The sequence below is a fragment of the Trichechus manatus genome, unplaced genomic scaffold (assembly GCF_000243295.1).
Source record: "Trichechus manatus latirostris isolate Lorelei unplaced genomic scaffold, TriManLat1.0 scaffold00018, whole genome shotgun sequence".
NCBI lineage: Eukaryota > Metazoa > Chordata > Mammalia > Sirenia > Trichechidae > Trichechus > Trichechus manatus.
The window spans coordinates 3,993,048-4,012,952 of NW_004443954.1; the positions used below are offsets into that span (position 1 = coordinate 3,993,048).

The 19,905-nt window shown below is 37.1% G+C and overlaps 1 protein-coding gene across 4 annotated transcripts in view; it reads left to right on the plus strand.

Moving 5' to 3' along the window:
• STAU2 (staufen double-stranded RNA binding protein 2) overlaps positions 1 to 19,905 on the plus strand; it is a 372,566-nt gene that overhangs the window by 167,389 nt on the left and 185,272 nt on the right. For all 4 annotated transcript variants that reach the window (XM_023727735.1, XM_012554441.2, XM_023727736.1 and 1 more), the window contains one exon: positions 10,053 to 10,113. In XM_023727735.1, coding sequence (XP_023583503.1) covers positions 10,053 to 10,113 — 61 coding nt within the window. The remainder of the gene's footprint in view (positions 1 to 10,052; positions 10,114 to 19,905) is intronic.

Below are 19,905 nucleotides of genomic sequence, written 5' to 3' on the forward strand. Positions count from 1 at the left end.
TATGCTTTTGCAATTCCTCCAAGTTATTGTGCTTTTTATTAGTTCATGCCTTTTTATTATATGGATACACTAGAATTAGTTTACCCATCATCAGCATTTGAGTTGTTTCCAGTTTGGAGCTGTCAGAAGTAAAGTGATAACAAACATTCATGTATAGGTCTTTGTATGTACATATTCCTGCAGTGTATCCTATATGTACATAATTGTATAGTAAGTGTATGTATAACTTTATACGAAATTGCCAAACTGTTTTCCAGAATGGTGCCATTTTGCAATCTCACCAACAGTGTTTGAGAGTTCCAGTGGCTTCACCTTTTCTCCAGCTCTTGGTATTTTCAGTTTTGATAGCTTTGGTCATACTAGTAGGTGTGTGATCTGTTCCATTGGGCTTTAATTTGCACTTCCCTGGGTGGTGTAGACTCGCTTGGTTGCTAACCAAAAGGAGGTTCGAGTCCATCCAGAGGTGCCTTGAAAGAAAGTCCTGGTGATCTGCTTTTGAAAAACCAGCCATTGAAAACCGTATGGAGCACAGTTCTACTCTGACACGTATGGGGTTGCCATGCATCGGAATCAACTCAACAGCAACTGGTTTTTTAACAACAATGTTGAACATCTTAATGTGTTTATTTGCCATCCTTATTTCTTCCTTGAAGTGTCTGTTCCAAACTTTTGCCTTTTTTTTTTAAATGGATGGTTTGCTTTCTTATTATTGAGTTGTAAGAGTTCTTTATATATTTTAGCTACAGTTATGTTATCAGATATGTACAGATAGTCCCCGACTTACGACGTATTCAAGTTATGACGAACAACATGACTGTCAGTGTATCTGGAGCATTGCCTCTTTCTGGGAGGAAGTTACAGGAAAATGCATGCACGGCATATGAACAAAACTACTGGGTTATGTGAACATGCTCCAAGCATCTGATCAGGATAATATGATGGAAGAGATCAGTGGAAAAATCTTCTATATGGCAAGAACGCTGAATTTAGAACTTGATATTGCCGATATGGAACAGCTCATAGATCACAAAGAAGAGGAAGTGACAGACCAGGACTTAATGGATTGTGAAGAGGAAGGAAATGCTGATGAAAGAAAGAAATAATGAGGAAGAGGAAGGACATAAGTTGTCAAAAAATTTTATAGTGAAAGGATTAGCTGAAGTTTTTTCTCAGCTAAATCAGGGACTTCAGTTGTTTGAAAATGGACCCAAACACTGATTTGTTTTGCTGAAGTCGACAGGCAGATTCTGGAGGCATTGAGATGTTTCCCCGAAATATATGAAGAAAAAAAGAAAAAGACCATACAGACAACTCTCACTAATTTTCTGACTAGAAATGCCATCCTCATTCCCAAGGATAATCCAGATGATCCAGAAGCTTCCACAAGTGGAGTTACTACCACAAATGACAAAATGCCAACATTGTCCAACTCTTCTTCTTCATCATCAGAGTACATACTTATGATTTCTGTATTTTTTTATGAATGTATGTACTAAAACCTCATGTGTTTGTCACTTTGTTGTACTACGTTGGCTTGTGTGTTGCTGCGATACTAAAAGCTATCCCACTGGTATTTCGAATACCAGCAGAATCACCGATAGTGGATAGGTTTCAGCAGAGCTTCCAGACTAAGACAGACTAGGAAGAAGGACCTGGTGGTCTACTTCTGAAAAAATTGACCAGTGAAAACCTTATGAATAGCAACAGAATGTTGTCTGATATCGTGCCAGAAGACAAGCCCTCAGGTTGGAAGGCACTCAAAAATACGACTGGGGAAGATCTGCCTCCTCAAAGCAGAGTTGACCTTAATGATGTGGATGGAGTAAAGCTTTCAGGACCTTCATTTGCTGATGTGGTACAACTCAAAATGAGTGTGTCAACTTGGCTAGGCCATGATTCCCAGGATTGTGTGATTGTCCGCCATTTTGTGGTCTGATGTGATTTTCCTATGTGTTGTAAATCCTACCTTTATGATGTTAATGATTCAGGATTAGAGTCACTTATGTTAATGAAGCATGACTCAATATACAAGATTAGGTTGTGTCTTGAACCAGTCTCTTTTGAGATATAAAAGAGAGAAGCAAGCAGAGAGACGAGGGAACCTCATATCACCAAAAAAGCAGTATCTTAGTCATCTAGTGCTGCTATAACAGAAATACCATAAGTGGATGGCTTTAACAAAGAGAATTTATTCTCTCACAGTCTGGGAGGCTAGAAGTGCAGATTCAGGGTGCTAGCTGTAGGGGAAGGCTTTCTTTCTCTGTGGGTTCTGGGAGAAGGTCCTTGTGATTGATCTTTCCCTGGTCTAGGAGCTTCTGAGCGCAGGAACCTCGGGCCCAAAGGACGCACTCTGCTCCCGGTACTGCTTTCTTCCGATTGAGATATTCCAGCAGACAGATGCAGCACTGGAAGTGCTTACTCATCTATGTCAAGAAATTTGAAAGCTTCCTGGCCAACCTCCTGGAAGAGATCCATATTTGTGCCCATTCCAAAGAAAGATAATCCAACAGAATGTGGAAATTATTGAACAATATCATTAATATCACACACAAGTACAATTTTGCTGACCATCATTCAAAAGCAGTTGTAGCAGTGCATTGGCAGGGAACTGCCAGTAGTTCAAGCCAGATTTAGAAGAGGACATGGAACATGGGATATCATTGTTGATGTCAGATGGATCTTGGCTGAAAGCAGAGAATACCAGAAAGGTGTTTACCTGTGTTTTATTGACTATGCAAAGACATTTGACTGTGTGGATCGTAACAAATTATGGATAACATTGCAAAGAATGGGAATTCCAGAACGCTTAATTGTGCTTATGAGGAACCTGTAAGACCAAGAGGCAGTCATTCAAACAGAACAAGGGGATACTGTGTGGTTTAAAGTCAGGAAGGATGTGCATAAGGGTTGTATCCTCTCACCATACTTATCCAGTCTGTGTTCTGAATAAATAATTTGATAAGCCGAACTATATAAAGAAGAACGGGGCATCAGGATTGGAAAAAGACTCATTAACAACCTATGATATACAGATGACACAACTTTGCTTGCTAAAAGTGAAGAGGACTTGAAGCACTTACTGATGAAGATCAAAGAGCACAGCCTTCACTATGGATTACACCTCAACATAAAGTAAACGAAAATCCCCACAAGTGGACCAATAAGCAACATCATGATAAAGGGAGAAAAGATTGAAGTTGTCAAGGGTATCATTTTACTTGGATCCACAATCAACACCCCTGAAAGCAGCAGTCAAGAAATCAAATGACATATTGCATTGGGCAAATCTGTTGCAAAAGACCTCTTTAACGTGTTAAAAAACAAAGATGTCACTTTGAAGACTAAGATGCGCCTGACCCAAGCCATGATATTGCATATGCATGTGAAAGCTGGACAGTGAATAAAGAAGATTGAAGAAGAATTGGTGCCTTTGAATTATGGTGCTGGTGAAGAATATTGAATATACCATGGATTGCCAGAAGAACGAACAAATCTGTCTTGGAAAGAAGTACAGCCAGAATCCTCCTTAGAAGCGAGGATGGCAAGACTGCATTTCACGTACTTTGGGTGAGAAGGACATCATGCTTGGTAGAGGGTCAGTGGAGGAAGACCCTTAAAGAGATGGATTGACACAAATGGCTGCAACAATGGGCTCAAACATAGCAATGATTGTGAGGCTGGCACAGGACCAGGCAGTGTTTCATTCTGTTGTACATAGGGTCACTATGAGTTGGAAACCAACTCCATGCCAACTGAGAACAACAGTGTATTAAAATATACTTGTAAGTTTATATGTAACATTTCCAACTCCCAAAGACAAATAATGATTGGATTTATAAAGATACTGATAATAAAAGACAATAATAATGAAAACTTTTAAAAAAAAATGTGATACTCAAATTACGTCAGAACTGACTTAAGACTCCAGCGCTGGAACCCCTTCATAAGTTGGGGACTACGTGTGTTTTACAAATATTTTCTTCCATTGTGTGACTTCTCTTTTCATTTTCATAACAGTGTCTTTTGAGGAGCAAAGTTTTTAATTTGTTGAAGTCAGTCTATTCTACCAGATTTTTCTTTTTTGATTCATACTTTCTTGATCCTATCTAAGTAACCTTTGGTTACAGTTAGTTTTTTATACCGATGCAAGGTTGAAGTTGGGGTTCTTTTATTAATGGCTGTCCAAATGTTCTAACACTATTTACCATTTGTTGAAACAGTAGTATGTTCTTTCTCCGTTGAGAGATGCTCCCCTTTGAATTTCCTGAGCACCTTTGTAGCAAATCAGTTAACCATATAGATGTGAATCTGTTTCTAGATTCTATATTCTGTTCCATTAGTTTGTGTGTCTGTCCTTAAGCTATTACAACTCTATCTTGATTACTGTAGCTTTATAGTAAAGTTTAAAATTGTGTAGTGGGAGAACTCGAACTTTGTTCTGCCTTTAAAAAATTGTTTTGGTTGATCTAGAGCCTTTGCACTTCCATATAAATTTTAGAATCCATTTCTACCCCCCTCCCAAAAAAAAAAATTGATTAGGATTTTGATTGAGGTTGTGTTGAATGTATAGATCAATTTGGTGTGAATTGACATCTTAACAATATTGAATCTTCTGATTCATTAACAAGACTTATCACCATTTATTTAGGTTTTTAGAAATTTGTCCCAGCAATATTTTGTGCTTTTTCATACAGAGATTGTGCACATTTTTAATAGGTTTATCCCTAAGTATACCATGTTTTTTATTGTCGTTGTTATTGGTATTGGTTTTTCATTTCAATTTCTAATTCTTCTTTGTTAGTATATAGAAATATAACTGATTTTTATATGTGAATGTATATCCTATGACCTTGTTAAACTGACTTATGGTGATAGCCTTTTTTAATTGTAGTAAATACATGTAAAAGTATTTGACATTTCAACAATCTTCGCATGTACCGTTCAATGACATTAATTATGTTCTTCATGTGGTTCAGCCATCACTCTTATTCGTTCTCAAATTATACCATCACCCTTAACAGAAGCTCAGTGTCTCCTAGGCAGAGAGTCCCTCTCTTGAATTCTCTCAGCAATTGTTTGTTGAAAAAGTCTTTATTTTTGCCTTCATTTATATAATGTTATTTTGTCAAGGTATAGAATCTGGATTTTCTGTTTCTTTCAGTGGTTGGAAGATCCGGTTCCATTGTCTTACGATGTGCATAGTCTTTTTTTTGGTGAGAAGCCTGCTGTCTGCTTTTCCTCTGGCTGTAATTTAAAATATGAAGCTGGTGGTTGTTTCTGACATACTGTCCGTTTGTTCCTCTGGACTACTTATTTTCTTTTTTGCTTCTATTATCTGCCACTGTATCTTTCCTTGTTCACTTTAATAAAGTGTAATGAAAAGGAAAGAGAAAATTCAGTAAGAACAATGTTTTTTAAAAAATGAACCCTGGTAAATTATTTGCTAAAATAGTATTTTTGTTCATGTCTGGATTTAATTTATGCATTTGACCTTTGACATCTGTTAACATAAATATAAAATGCTAATTATAATAGGATTTTTTTTTTTAATTCCTGGAGTACTTCATATCAATAATACCAGCTCTAAAAAGAGAACATAACCAGTTAAAGTCACTTATTATTTTTATTATAATACTACTTCAAAATATGTGTTTCAGCGAACCAAGTGTTTATCAACAGATGAATGGATTTAAAAAAAAATGTGGTAAGTACATACAATGAGATATTAGACGTAAAAAGAGTGAAGTTCTAACACATGCTACAACATGGATGAAACTTGAAAAAATTATGCGAGTAAAGTAAGCTAGACACAAAAGGACAAATGTATGATTCCACTTAATAAAAAATATCTTGACTAGGCAAGCTCATAGATCCAGAAAGTAGATTGGGGGTTACCAGAGGCCAGGGGAAGGGAAGAAGGGGCAGGCATTGTGTAAGGGGTTCTGAGTTTCTGTTTGGGTTGATAAACAAGTTGTGGAAATAGATGGTGGTGATGGTTGTTCAACATTGTGTATGTAATAATGTCCCTGAATTATACACTTAAAAATGGTTAAAATGGCAAATTTTATGTTTTCTATGTTTTACCACAATAAAATTTTTAAAAAATTATTTGTTTCAGAATGTATTTATGCCAAACACAAATGAAATCATCTGGCAAAAGTCAGTATATCACATGTTTTACTTAAGGTTAGAACTTTTGTCAGTAGTGATAGCCGGGCACCATCTAGCTATGCTGGACTCAGTCTGGTGGGGGCCTTGGTAGCTATGGTCCATTAGTCCTTTGGACTGATCCTTTCCTTGTATCCTGTTCTCTTCATTCTCTCTTGCTCCCGAAGGGATGAGACCAGTGGAGTATCTTAGATGGCCGCCCACAGGCTTTTAAGACCCCAGACACTGCTCACCAAAGTAGAATGCAGAACATTGTCTCTATAAACTGTGTTATGCCAGTTGAGCTAGATGTTTCCCGAGACCATGGTCCCCACAGCCCTCCGCCTAGCAATTCAGTCCCTCGGGGAGTTTGGATATGTCTATGGGGCTTCCATGACCTTTCCTTGTACAAGTTTTGCTGGCTTCCCCAGTATTGTGTACTGTCTTACCCTTCTTCTTTTTTATTCTGATGAGTAGGTTTTTTAACTTTCTTTGTGGTTGCCTTGAAAATTACCCTTATTTTCCTAAGTTTGAATGAGTCTTTTATTACTTGATGTCACTTTGACTTCCTCTCCATTTGAAAGTTCTATATCTACACCATTTATTCCCCCTTTTATTATTTTGACGTTGTCATCATTTACAGATTGATGCCTCTGTTTCCCTGTTTAAGTCTTTTAGCTTTGTTTTGTTATTGAGAGTTCTTTGCTTAGGTTAGTATCTTGCTGATGCTGTCCTGTGTCCTAGATTCCAGTTGTTGTCTGTTCTCTAGCCGAAGGACTCTGTTTAATATTTCTTGTAAGTTTGGTTTGGTTTTCACAAATTCCCTTAATTTCTGTTTATCTGGAAATATCCAAATTTCACCATCATATTTGAGAGAGACGTTTGCAGGATATATTATTCTTGGTTGGCAGTTTTTTTCTTTCAGGATTTTATATATGTCATCCCATTGCCTTCTTTCTTGCATAGTTTCTGCTGAATAATCAGTTTGGTCTTATTGTTTCCCCTCTGTAAGTGACTTTTTGTTTTTCTTGTGCTCCTCTCAGGATTCTTTCTTTGTCTTTGGTTTTGGCAAGTGTGATTATGATATGTCTTGGTGACTTTCTTTTGGGGTCTGTCATATGTGGGGTTCATTGAGCTTCTCGAATGGTCAGATTTTCGTCTTTCATGATATTTGGGAAGTTTTCTGCCAGCAAATCTTTAACAATCTTCTCTGTGTTTTCCATTTTCTCCCTCTGTTCTGAAACTCTTACCACGTGCAAATTTTTGCTTTTGATTATGTCCCACATAATTCTTAGATTTTCTTCATCCTTTTTCTGATTTTTCTTCAAAGTAGCATCCATGGATATGTCTTCAGTCTCTCTGATTCTGTGTTCCCGTGTTTCAGATTTACTCCTAAAGCCTTCTATTGAGTTGTCTATTTCTGAAATTTTGTGGTTTATCTTTTGGATTTCTAGTTGTTGTTTTTGTATGATTTATAATTATTTATTTTGATGCTTTGTTCTTGTATTATTTCCTGAATTTGTCTATTGCTTTCTCTGTGTTTTCCTTGATTCTGGCTGTGTTTTCATCTGTGTTTCCCATGATTTTGGCTATTTTTCCCTGGTTTTGTCTGTGTGTTCCTTGATCTTTTTTCTAATCTCTTGGAGAGCCCTAAATATTAGTCTTTTGAATTCCACATCAGGTAGTTCCACTACCTTTTCTTCTTCCGGAAGGTTGTTTGATTCCTTCTTTAGATAGTCACTTGCTATCTTGTCCTGCCTCTTTATATGTTTTATTATTGTCTGCTGTCTCTGAGACATTAAGGTATTATTTTATGTATTGATTGTATGTTTGTTTGTTTTCATCCTTCTTTTTTGTTTTGTTTTGATATGTCAGAGCAAGTGGGTCAGGTGTGCTTTGCTGCTTGCTCATCTGTGGGCACAGTGCTCTCACCACCTTGTCCAAGTGGGCAGGACAGCAGCAGGCAAGATGAGCCCACTTTGCTGTACACTGGTTTGGTAAGGTGGCTGAGGGCAGCCTGGGCAAGTGGTGTCTGCCTCCTGATGTTGGTCCAGCAATGTGGGAGCATTCACAGCCCCTCGCCAGATGGGTGAGGAGTGCAACGGGCTCACTTCCCACTGTTCAGCAGCTGTTCAAGTGGCAGGAGGGAGGAGTGGTGTGGGCCCAGTGCAGCAGCTGGCCTGAGTGCTGGGGACGCTCTAGCCGTGGTGGTGCGGTGGAGGCCAGCGGGAAGTGGGGGGAGGTGGTGTACAGGGCTAGGTGGGAGGGAAAAAGAAAAGAGAAAGAAAGAAAAAATAGGTGGCCAGCAGGTGGGGGTAGGGGTGGGCCAGACCTAGGGGCCAGCAGAAAGAGCGGGAAGGTGGCATACATGGCTAGGTGGGATAGAAAGAGAAGAAAGAAAAAGAAAAAAATGGTGGCACGGTGGGGACCAGTGTGTGGGTGCAGGGTGGATGCAGGGCAGTGGCAGGCCAGTGTGCTGGTGGCACTCTATATGCAGCGGTGTGGCGGGTGCTGGTGGAAAGGGGGAGGTGGCATACAAGGCTAGATAGGAGGGAGAAAAAAAAGAAAAGAAAAATGAGAAAAAATGGTGCGATGGGGGCCAGCGAGTGGGGTTGGGGCAAACCCAGGAAGGCCCATGGGAAGAGAGGGGAAGTGGCTTATGGGTCTAGGTGGGAGAGTGAAAGCAAAGAAAGAAAGAAACAACAGTGGCACGGCAGGAGCTGGCACGTGGGGGGCAGGGTGGACACAAGGTCTGGTAGGAAGGGAGGGAGGTGATGTACAGGGCTAGATGGGAGGGGGAAAGAAAAATAAGAAGAGAAAGGAAAAAAAGCAAAAAATAAATAAATGGCAGTGCAGTGGGAGGCTGCAGGCAGGGGCTGGAGGACCCAGGGCTGCAGTGTGCCGTGGCTCTCTAGCTGCAGCAGTGTGACAAGGGCTGGCAGGAAGAGGGGGAGGTGGTATATGAGGCTAAGTGAAAGGGAGAAAGAAAAGGAAAAAAGAGGGGAAAAAAAAAAGCCACGTGGCTGGAGGGAGCAGGGCAGACTGGGGGTAGTGGGTTCATATTGTGATCCCTGGCGGTGTCGTTTGCTAGGATGGGAGGGTTCTTGCTTCTGCTCACCAGAAGGATGAGGGGTGGGAAAATGTGTTTCTCTGGTTACTGGGTGCTCTGTCTTCTGTTCAGAGTTCGGTGATGGTGCCTTCCCACACTCCCTGTCTGGGGTCGTTGCTGGCTGTACTTCAAGATGGCGATGCTGTGTCATGTTAGTTGGCAGGGGACCTCCGCTCTGTGTCTTTCTTCATTTCTGTTTTCTGTCAATTTCTTCTTCCCTTCAGTGTTTGATCTAGTTCTTTATCCCTTCATTTGATGCTTAGGGTTCCAGGTTTGTGTCTGTTTTACTTAGTTTATTGGGTCATTGCTACAGAGGGATGGCATGGTGTGTGTGTCTAGCCTGCCAGGTTGGCTTTGCCTCTTCAATATGGATATAGTAGTGTTTTTATTGTTAATCTAACCTCAAGAGTGATAAAGAAGCTCTTCTTGTCACTTTAGCAGTTATGATGAGAATTATTGCTTACTATTTGAAAAAGAATTATTTTTAACTACCTAGATAGAGCCTATGTTCTACATAATACATACATTGAATATGAGGCTTTCTTAATGCATTAAATTATGAATTTAAATGAGCAGATTAAAAAAAGAGACAATAGGAAATAGTTTCAACTTGTACAGAAGGGATAGATGACACTTTAATTATGCTTCTATCCATTGTCCTTGGGGTCAGAGATGGATAGAATAAGCAGAATGACTATGTGAGACCCCTCTGCCCTTGCTTAATTGATTAGTCAACTTTTTTTCTTTTTGAATAAGCCTGTGTCCCTGGATTTAAACAATTGATTTAATCTTTCAGACAGGGGAAAACAAAGGATGGAGTGGTCCAAAGGCCGGGTTTCCTGAACCAACAAGTAACAGTAAGTTTCCCCTTTATGCTGTCTACACTTGGTGTTCATCAGTGGTTCAATGACTAGACCATCAATGGGAAGTTATTAATCTATTTGGGACCAAGATGCCATGCTAAGTGTTATGTAGACTAAAAAGAATTGGTGATGTCTGCTTTCCTGGGCTTACAGAATAAATGGATAACTAAGACACTTGTATTCATATCCATAACATAATCAAACCATTGCAGATGGGGCGCCGTTTAATCTGCATAGTAGTGCCATTCTTTTTTTAAGTTGTTTTTATTGCTACAACATTGCAGTACGAAAGAATGAAAAAAATAATTATCTGTGAGCTTATTACCGTCTCAAATCAACCCTTTTCATAGTTCCAAGTGTTTTGAGGTACAACGCAAATTTTTACATAATTAAAATCATAATCTATTGTTTTCATTTAACATTGCCATGTATATTTTTTCATAGTCATTAGAATGTTTAGTAATTTATTAAAGTCACTAGGTGAAATGTCAGAAATCTAAGAATAAAATTACATTTTCATTTCAGTTATAGTAGAGGTAGTCCCCAGCTTACAGTGGGGTTCCGTTCTTACGTGTCTGTTCTAAGTCGGTTCTGAAGTAAGTCCAGTACCTCATTTTTTTTTTTTTTAGTTTTCATTATTATTGCCTTTATTATCAGTATTTTTGTTTGTCTTTAGGGGTTGGAAACATGACATATAATCTTACAAGTATATTTTAACACTGTATGTAGTACATATTACTAATGATAAGTTGTACAAAAAAAAAGAAAAGACGGTCATTAAGTGCGGTTCGTCATAACTTGAATACATCGTAAATTGGGGGCTACCTGTATTATCAGTCAGTTAAAAATCCACTTAAGTTTATTTCTGTTTTCAAATATATGTGAGCAGATGTTTTGTATTGGAAGCATAGACATTTTTCTTTATCCCTCTTCCTCAAAAGAAAGACATCTCTTTTCACTGGTGACCATTTTGCTATAAATCAGTGAAACAAAATATCCAGCCAGTTAAGAACCAGCCAATCTCGTTTTTAACCCTCTTGTTTTTTACACCCCTTGAAGGCTGAATAAGTTTAAATGTGTAAATGGTCATAATGAAGAATCTTTATTCTTTGATATTAGCAGCTTATCTCTTGACAAATAATGAAATTAGTAACAAACTCTTATTAAAGCGTGCTCATCAGCACTGAGTTCTTGGATCCAAACTAGCCCCTTGAAAAGAATATTTCAGTGGGGTCATGGTATTCTTGAGTTAGTTTCTGGGAATTTAAATTAATCTGACTCTGAGCCCTGCGATACACACACACACATGCACACACATATAGAGAGAGAGAGGGAGATGAGGTTAGCACACATAGCCCAAGGTAGAAAATGGAATCAGTTCAGTATTCTCAGAGAGTTTGTGTTAGCTTTGATATCGGAATGCATAGGTTTATAATTATTTGGTAATTACGTACAAAACATTAAATTGATTGTAGTTTTACGTAATTAGCATAGTACCTGCTTCCTAGTAAGCACATAACAAATGTTGATTTCCTTCCCTGCCTCCTCCCTCCTTTCTTTTATAAAAATGATATAATTCTGCGTAGGTTTGCCAAAAATCTCATTCTTGTACTTTTTTTCTATCAGATGTTTTTTGTATATGCATGGTGACTAAAGAATATAATTTATTTTTGAGTTGTCACATTTTGGCACTAGACTTTTTTTTCAAAGAGTATAAACATACTTAAATATGGAAATCAGATAGTTATTAGCTTGACAGTTTTAACATGAAGGCACGTTATAGATAAACTGCAAGCTTCGTCATTGAACAGTGATATTTCTCTGTTCGTTGACTTTTTTTTTTAACTTTCTAAGGGATTTTAGAATTACTTTGCAAGCATGGGAAGGGATATCATAAAGAGATCAGTGAGTACAAGTGATCAGAAATGTGTAAGAATGCATAAAAACGTTTGCTTTAAAGGTCAAGTTGGAAGTGATGAAATTATTTGAAGCCAGTGAAAACTTAATCACACTGCTGAAGCTTTGGATATTGCTCTTGTCTACAGTGGGTTCAAATTGAGAAATTGAAGGAAGGATGATCCCTCACCTCTTCTTAACTGTGAGGGAGTGAGAAGGCTGATACACGCGTTCTTCCACATGAACACTGAGTGATCCTTACCTTGGGTTACCACAGAGGATGGGGGCAGACTAGCTCCAAAAAGCTAGTTCGCTCCCAAAGGACTAGTTCTTTTTGGTGAGGTTTCAGAGTCCCCTAGAGCCAGGTCTTAGCCATTTAAATACATTAGGAAAAAATCAATCTCTGCTTAGAAATTGATCACTCAGGTGATGAATCTATTGCCTGAAGATTAAATTTATATATTATGGTAGCATTTAGATTAAGTTCTCTTCTACTTAATCAGTCCCTTATGTTTGAAATTCTGCTCTAGGCAATTTTTGTCCCGTGAAAGATACCTGTGTTAACATTTTGCAGGCAAAGGTTAGAGCAGCGATCTCTCAGGATGGCATATGTGGGGGAAGACAGGAATTTGAGTTTGTCAGTGCAGTCTCCGAGGCTGCCTTTCTGACATACTCTCTGACCTTGAACGACTCATTTTACATCGTATTATTAAATATACTCTGTTAGAGCTATGTATACCAATATATAATACTGAGAATCTTTGATTGTGTAGCATTTGTAAAATGATTAACCATCCTTGAATAACATCTGAGAAGGTAACATATTACTTTGTAAGACAGAATGCCATTGTCTTAGTCATCTAGCGCAGCTGTAACAGAAATAACACAAGCGGATGGCTTTAACAAAGAGAAATTTATTTCTTCACTAGTAAAGTAGGCTCAAAGTCCAAATTCAGGGCGTCAGCTCCAGGGGAAGGCTTTCTCTCTCTGTCGGCCTTCTCATCAGTCTTCCCCTGGACTAGGAGCTTCTCCGTGCCGGGACTCTGGGTCCAAAGGACACACTGTGCTCCCGGCACTGCTTCCTTGGTGGTGTGGTATGAGGTCCCCCCTCTCTCTGCTTACTTCCCTTTCCTTTTATCTTTTGTAAGATAAAAGGTGGTGCAGGCCACACCGCAGGGAACCTCCCTTTACATTGGATTAGGGATGGACCTTAGTAAGGGTGTTAACAATCCCACCCTAATCCTCTTTAACAGAAAATTACAATCACAAAATGGAGGACAACCACACAATACTGGGAATCATGGCCCAGCCATATTGATAACACACATTTTTGGGGGGGACATAATTCAATCCATGACAGCCATCATAAAATGACTCTCCACATTGTGATAGACTTACTTCTTTGTTAAACTCTACATTACTTCACAAATTGTAGTTACAAAGATCAAAGTTTTAAACCATCTGTTGTTTGGATAAATAATATGACGTTAACTTGAAACTATAATGTACTAAAATTAAAAGAAGAGAATGCCGAATTGGAAAGGGGAATTTTAACGTGCCATAGCTAGCACCTGATTATAAGTAGACAAAAAAGTTAATGTACATGTGTGTCTAATTTTTGAAATGGAAGATATTATTTTAAAGATTACAGTCATAAGAAACTGCTAACAATTACAACTAAAAAATAGTTTAAATGGTATGCAAGTGATTGTGATTATCTAGCTTGGCTCTTCAATTTATTTTCCTGGCTTGATTGCCTGCAGATTTAAAATATGGACCTAATTTTTACGTGCTTTTCAGGCTTTCTTCATTGTGCTGAATGCAGCAGAAGGTATCTTATCTAAGTGTGTTTTTATGCTTTGATTCACTGTCGCAGTCATGTTGAAGTACAAGAACACCTAATTCTGTAATGTGAGATTTATGTTAAATTTAGCATGGGGCAATTTTATGCTTGGCATATACATAAAAAGCGGGATTTTTACAGATGAATGACTGTCAAGTTTTTTAAAAAATCATGCATTTTAAAGATCTACTGATGACTCATGGAAAAACTAAAATATTAAGATACAATTCAATTGATAATGTCTTTTATTTTTTGTATTCACATTCCATGTTTCTTATTAATACAGGGTTTTACTTAAAAACAGATTCATTGTTTCTTAAAGGTGAACTCTAGCTTAATTCAAAATTGGACTAAGCTTAAAGGTATTCCTTGGTATGTGCCAAATCCACCCACTAAAAGATTATTTGGAGCCATTTTTCACATAAATATTTTTCTGTTAACCTTTTAAAAAGTTTTATTTAGCCCCTGTGAAATATGGTTGTTCTTCTAGGTTCATTAGAGATGATCTGAGACAAACACTTTTGGGATAGGATAGAGTTCTTACTGACCTTTCCAGAATCATAGTTGACTTAGAATTTTTGTCATTTTTGTGTCATATTCATTTATTATGAAACCCTGTACACCCTGAAACAGTAGGCTGAACTATCCCGGTGGTAGGGCACTGCAGAGATTGCATGTTTGTTTCCTGTATGCTGTGTACTGTATCAAGAATTTCTCCTTCTTCTTCCTTTATTTTTTGGTGGATGAGGGTTGTACTTTTAAGATAACAGATTAATAGATTCTTTCTTTGATAAAGTCTTGGTAGATTTCCCTGAACAATTCCCTTTTGGGATACCTGTAACAGAAACCACTTTTTAATGAGACAGTTAAATTAGTTTAATATAAACAGTGAATATATAATTAAATATAAAGCTTGATGATCCAACTTAATTATTTATGTAGGTATAAATACCGTGCTGGTAATGTAATAGTGTAACTGGCTTATAGTAATATATTTTAAAATGGGTTACTTGTGCCCAGGCAGCCCAGTCCTTGAATGCCTCGTTGCTTTTGAACAAAGTCAGGCCCCATAAATAGAGGGCTGTTTATCTGGAGCAGTGGAGGGCAGCAGGGTATACACATTCTCATTACATTGTTGCTCCGACTCCAGGTGGAAATACCCTTCCTCCCCTGAGCAAAGGAAGAAAGATCCAAATGTTATGGAAAGATGTCCTCTCGCTGTTAGTTTGGTGGCCGTCTTGGACGTGCCTGAGTGGTGAGAAGGTAGTCCTGCGACTGCTTTGACAAGGATTCTGTTTTCTTGCCCACTGAGTATAGAAAGTTGAGAGGCAACGTTACACTTGCTTCTGTTTTACTTGTACCAGTTGAGTCTGTGTTTAAAGGCCCATTCATTTAAAGGCAAAAAGAATCTGAAACTAGAAAATAAATCTTTATATCAAGCACAAACAGCACATTTTTCTGAAATATTCACAGGAAAGATTGAATGAATTTAAATTTTCCTGATTTAAAAAACTTGCTTTACTCATATTTTTACACAAAACAGATTACAGATACATGTTTTCTGAAAAAGGAAACTATAAGAAATTTAAGGGTGCATTTTTTAATTTTAGAAAGAGCATTTTTAAGCATAAGAGCAAAGAATGAAGCCATACAGGAAAAAAAGATGGATTTAAATGCACAAAACTAAAAATGAATTCAGAGAACAGCATGAGAAAACAAAAAGGCAGATGACAAATGGAAAGCATAAGTTGGAACATACATAGCGACAGGTTAAATAAGCACAAAGAGCGCTTGTAGGTCGATAAAAAAAAGACAAATACACCAACAGCAGAAAGGCCAAACCACTTAGGGAAACATTTAAAAAGAACAGACAATAAATAATGAAAACATGTTTGGCGATTAGAGAAGAGCAGATTAAAAGTAAATGTTATGCAATTTTTGATCCATCAAAATCGGCAAGGATGTAAAAATGATAATCCCAACTGTTGGAGAAGCAGGCTGTCACATACTGTGTAGGATTGTGAATTAGCACTGCCTTTCTGAAGGGAATTAGCAATAAGTATACAAAGCATAAGGAGCCCTGGTAGCGCCGTGGTTGAGCATTTGCCTGCTAACCAAAAGATTGGTGGTTCAAACCTACCAGCTGCTCTGCAGGAGGAAAATACAGCAGTCTGCTTCCGTAAAGATTTATAGCCTTCAAAACCCTGCGGGGCAGTCCTCCTCTGGCCTGTAGGGTCTCTGTGAGTTGGAAATTCAACTCCACGGCAGTGGGTTTGCGGTTATACAAAGCTTAAAGGTTAGGCCCATTTCTTTCTCAAGTTTAATTAAAAGGTATGGAAAAATAGAAAAGATAATATTTTTCCATAATAAACATCATGGTTTTATAATCAGAAAAAATATAATTATATATGTATATAAATCTGTATTTATATATATATATATATATTTTTATGATAGAATACATATGACTAAAGTTTTACCATTTTAATCATTTTTAAATGTACAGTTCAGTGACATTACTGACATTCACCGTGTTGTGCAGCCATCACCATTATGTTTGCAAAGTTTCATCACCCTGCACAGTACTCCTGAAGCAATAATTCCCCATTTCCTCCTCCTCCCAGCTCCTGGTAACCACTAGTAACCTTTTGTCTCTATGCATTTGCCCCTTCTAGATATTTCATACAAGTGGGATCATACATTATTTGTGCTTTTATGTTTGACTTATTTCACTTAGTATAATATTTTTAAGGTTCATCTGTGTCGTTGCATGTATTAGAACTTCATTTCCCTTTATGGTGGAATAATATTCCATTATTTGGATGTACCAAATTTTGTTTATCCATTCATCTGTTGGTGGATATTTGGGTCGTTTCCACCTTTTGGCTATTGTGAATAATGCTGCGACAAACTTTGGTGTACGAGTATGTTTGAGTCCCTGCTTTCAAGTCTTTTGGGCATATACCTAGGAGTGGAATTGCTGGGTCTTAAGGTAATTCTGGAAACCCTGTTGGCGTGTGGTTAAGAGTTCGGCTGATAGATTTTTACGAAATCACCGAACTGTTTTCCACAGCAGCTGCACCATTTTACATTCCCACCAGTAATGCATGAGGGTTTTAATTTCTCCATATCTTCTCCAAAACTTATTTACCTTTTAAGAAAATCATAACCATTTTAGTGGAGGTGAGGTAGTATCATTATGGTTTTGATTTACATTTTCCTAATGGCTGATGATGTTGAGCATCTTTTCATGTGCTTCTCAACCATTTATGTATCTTCTTTGGAGAAATGTCTATTCAAGTCCTTTTCTCATTTTTAAAGGAGATTCTTTGCCTTTTTGTTGTTGAATTGTAGGAGTTCTTTATATATTCTGGATATTAAATCCTTATCAGATATATGGCTGCCAAATATTTTCTCCCATTCTGTAGGTCATCTCTTCACTTTCTTGAGAAAGTCCTTTGATGCACAAAAGTTTTTAATTTTGATAAAGTACAGTTTATCTAATTTTTCTTTCATTGCTTGTGCTTTTGGTGTCACATCTAAGAATCAATTGCCAAAAACAAGATTCTGAAATTTAACCTCTCTGCTTTCTCCTAGAGTTTTATGGTTCTAATTCTTAGATTTAAAAGATTATCGATCCATTTTGAGTTAATTTTCGTGTGCGGCATGAAGTGTGGTTTCAAGTTCCTTCTTTTGCATGTGGAGATAAAAATATCAGATATATTTAAAACATTCACAGATAGACAAACTTTGGCCTGCATTGTACAATCTGGCTGATTTAAACATAAATATTATATATGAAAAGTTAGAAAAGCAGAATAATGTATGTACTAAAGTCCACTTGGAGACCCTTTTATGACTTTTTACTTCTTTTTCTTTTTTAAGCAAGATAACGTGTAATTTTCCAAAGCCCGAATGAAATTAAAATTTTTTTTAACCATATATATTCCTTGTGAAATCTGGAATATGTGCTCTTTATTTCTAACTGATAGACACTTAGATTGCTTATAATATTTTTCTATTTTAAGTAATCCTGCTGGAAGGGCCTCATACATAAATCATTTTATATGTGAGCTAGTATATTTGCTGGATAATTCCTACAACTTCAATTACTGGGTCAAAGAACATGTATATTTTTAATTTTGATAGATGTTGCCAGATTACCCTCAATAGAAATTTACCAGTTTACATTCCTACCAGCAATATATAGTATTTCCTGTTTCCCCACAGCCTCAGTAATGCTGTATGCTATCAAACTGCTGGAATTTAGCCAATCTCGTAGTTGAAATATGGTATTCAGTGTAGTTTTATTTTGCAGTTCTCCTATTATGAATAAGATTGAATATATATTGTATACATTTAAGAGCCATTTCAATATTTTTTTTCTGTCAATGCTATAGTCATCTATTGCCCATTTTTTAATTGCACTATTGGTCTTTTTCTCATATTTGGTAGGAGTGTGTGTGTGTGTATACGTATACACACGTGCCCTTATGAGGTGATTTACAAATATTTTATTTTCTTTGCTTATGATGGGATTTTCTGTCTTTTTTTTCAAATATATTTGAATGGCTCTTCTTTTATTGTCTTTGTAATTTTGGCATACTTAATAAAGCCTTCTCCACTCTGATTTATAAAAAAAATCATTTAAAGTTATCTTCTGGAATTTTTTACACAATTTTGAATAGAAGTGATGAGAGCTGGCACCTTTGTCTTTTTTCCGATTTCAAGGGGAAAGCTCTCAATCTTTCTCCACGAAGTATAATGTTGGCTGTTGGTTTTTCATGTATGCCTTTAATCATATTGAGAAACTTCCCTTCTGTTCTAATCTTTTTGAGGGTTTTCATCAAGAAAAGGTATTGGATTTTATCAAATGCATTTTCTGCTCTTCTGGAACTTTTAGAGTTTTATTTCTGATCTTTAAAGCTTTTATCCACTGGGATTTATCCTGAAAGTATGGATCTAATTTATTCCCCATTACACTGAAACGTCACTGTTACCGTATACTAAGATTCTGTATGTATTTAGTTTTCTTCTGGACTTTCTGTTCTCTCTGTTCATCTGTTTATTCATGGATCAGTTTTAATTATTGAGTCTTTATATTGTGTTTTGCTTTGAATCTATTTAAAGCTCCGTTTGTTTAAAGCAAATGTGAATGAAGAAGTGCTTGGTCCATGGTCATTTTGCACAGTGTACATGGATTGTGAGTAATTGACAAGATAAACACACCTTGGACACCAGAAATGTAAGGTGTAAAGGTGGTCAAAGCATCGACCGTACAGCACTGAAATAAGCACCAGGGAGCTGTATGGTTGAAGGCTGTTAAGGTTCAGGAAGGCTTTGGGGACAGTCTCCCTAAAACATCTGTGTATAACAGATGCCTCATTCATTCTTTCATTTACTCAGAAAATATTTATAGATTGTATTGTACTATTTTTGGTATTATTCCTGATTTCACTAGTTTTTTAAAGTTGAAATTGCTTCTTGAAAAGTTAGTTAATTTATAAGGTAAACAGGAGTAATTACCACCCCTCACAAAAAAGGGGGCAACATTAAGAAAATAGAACAAATGTCATTAAAAAAATTTGTTTAATTATAGCAGTAAGCGTACAATATTTTATCAGTTGCTACATGGATACTTCAGTGATATTGATTACATTCTTCAGGTTGTGTAGCCATTTCTGTGGGATAAATGCCCAGGAGTGCAATTGCAGAGTATAGTAGTTGCATGCTTAGTTTTTATAGAAGCTATCTAACTGTTTTCCAAAGTGACTGTACCATTTTACATTCCTTCCAGCAGTACATGTATGAGTGATCCAGTTTCTCCACATCCTCGCCAGCATTTAGTGTTATCACTGTTTTTTATTTTAGCCATTCTGATATGTGTGTAGTGACATCTCATTGTAGTTTTAATTTGCATTTCTCTAATGGTTAATGATGTTGAACATCTTTTCATGTGTTTACTTGCTATCTGTATATCCTCTTGGGTAAAATGTCTCTTTCTGTCTTTTGCCCATTTTCGAATGGACTTGTTTAATTTTTTACTG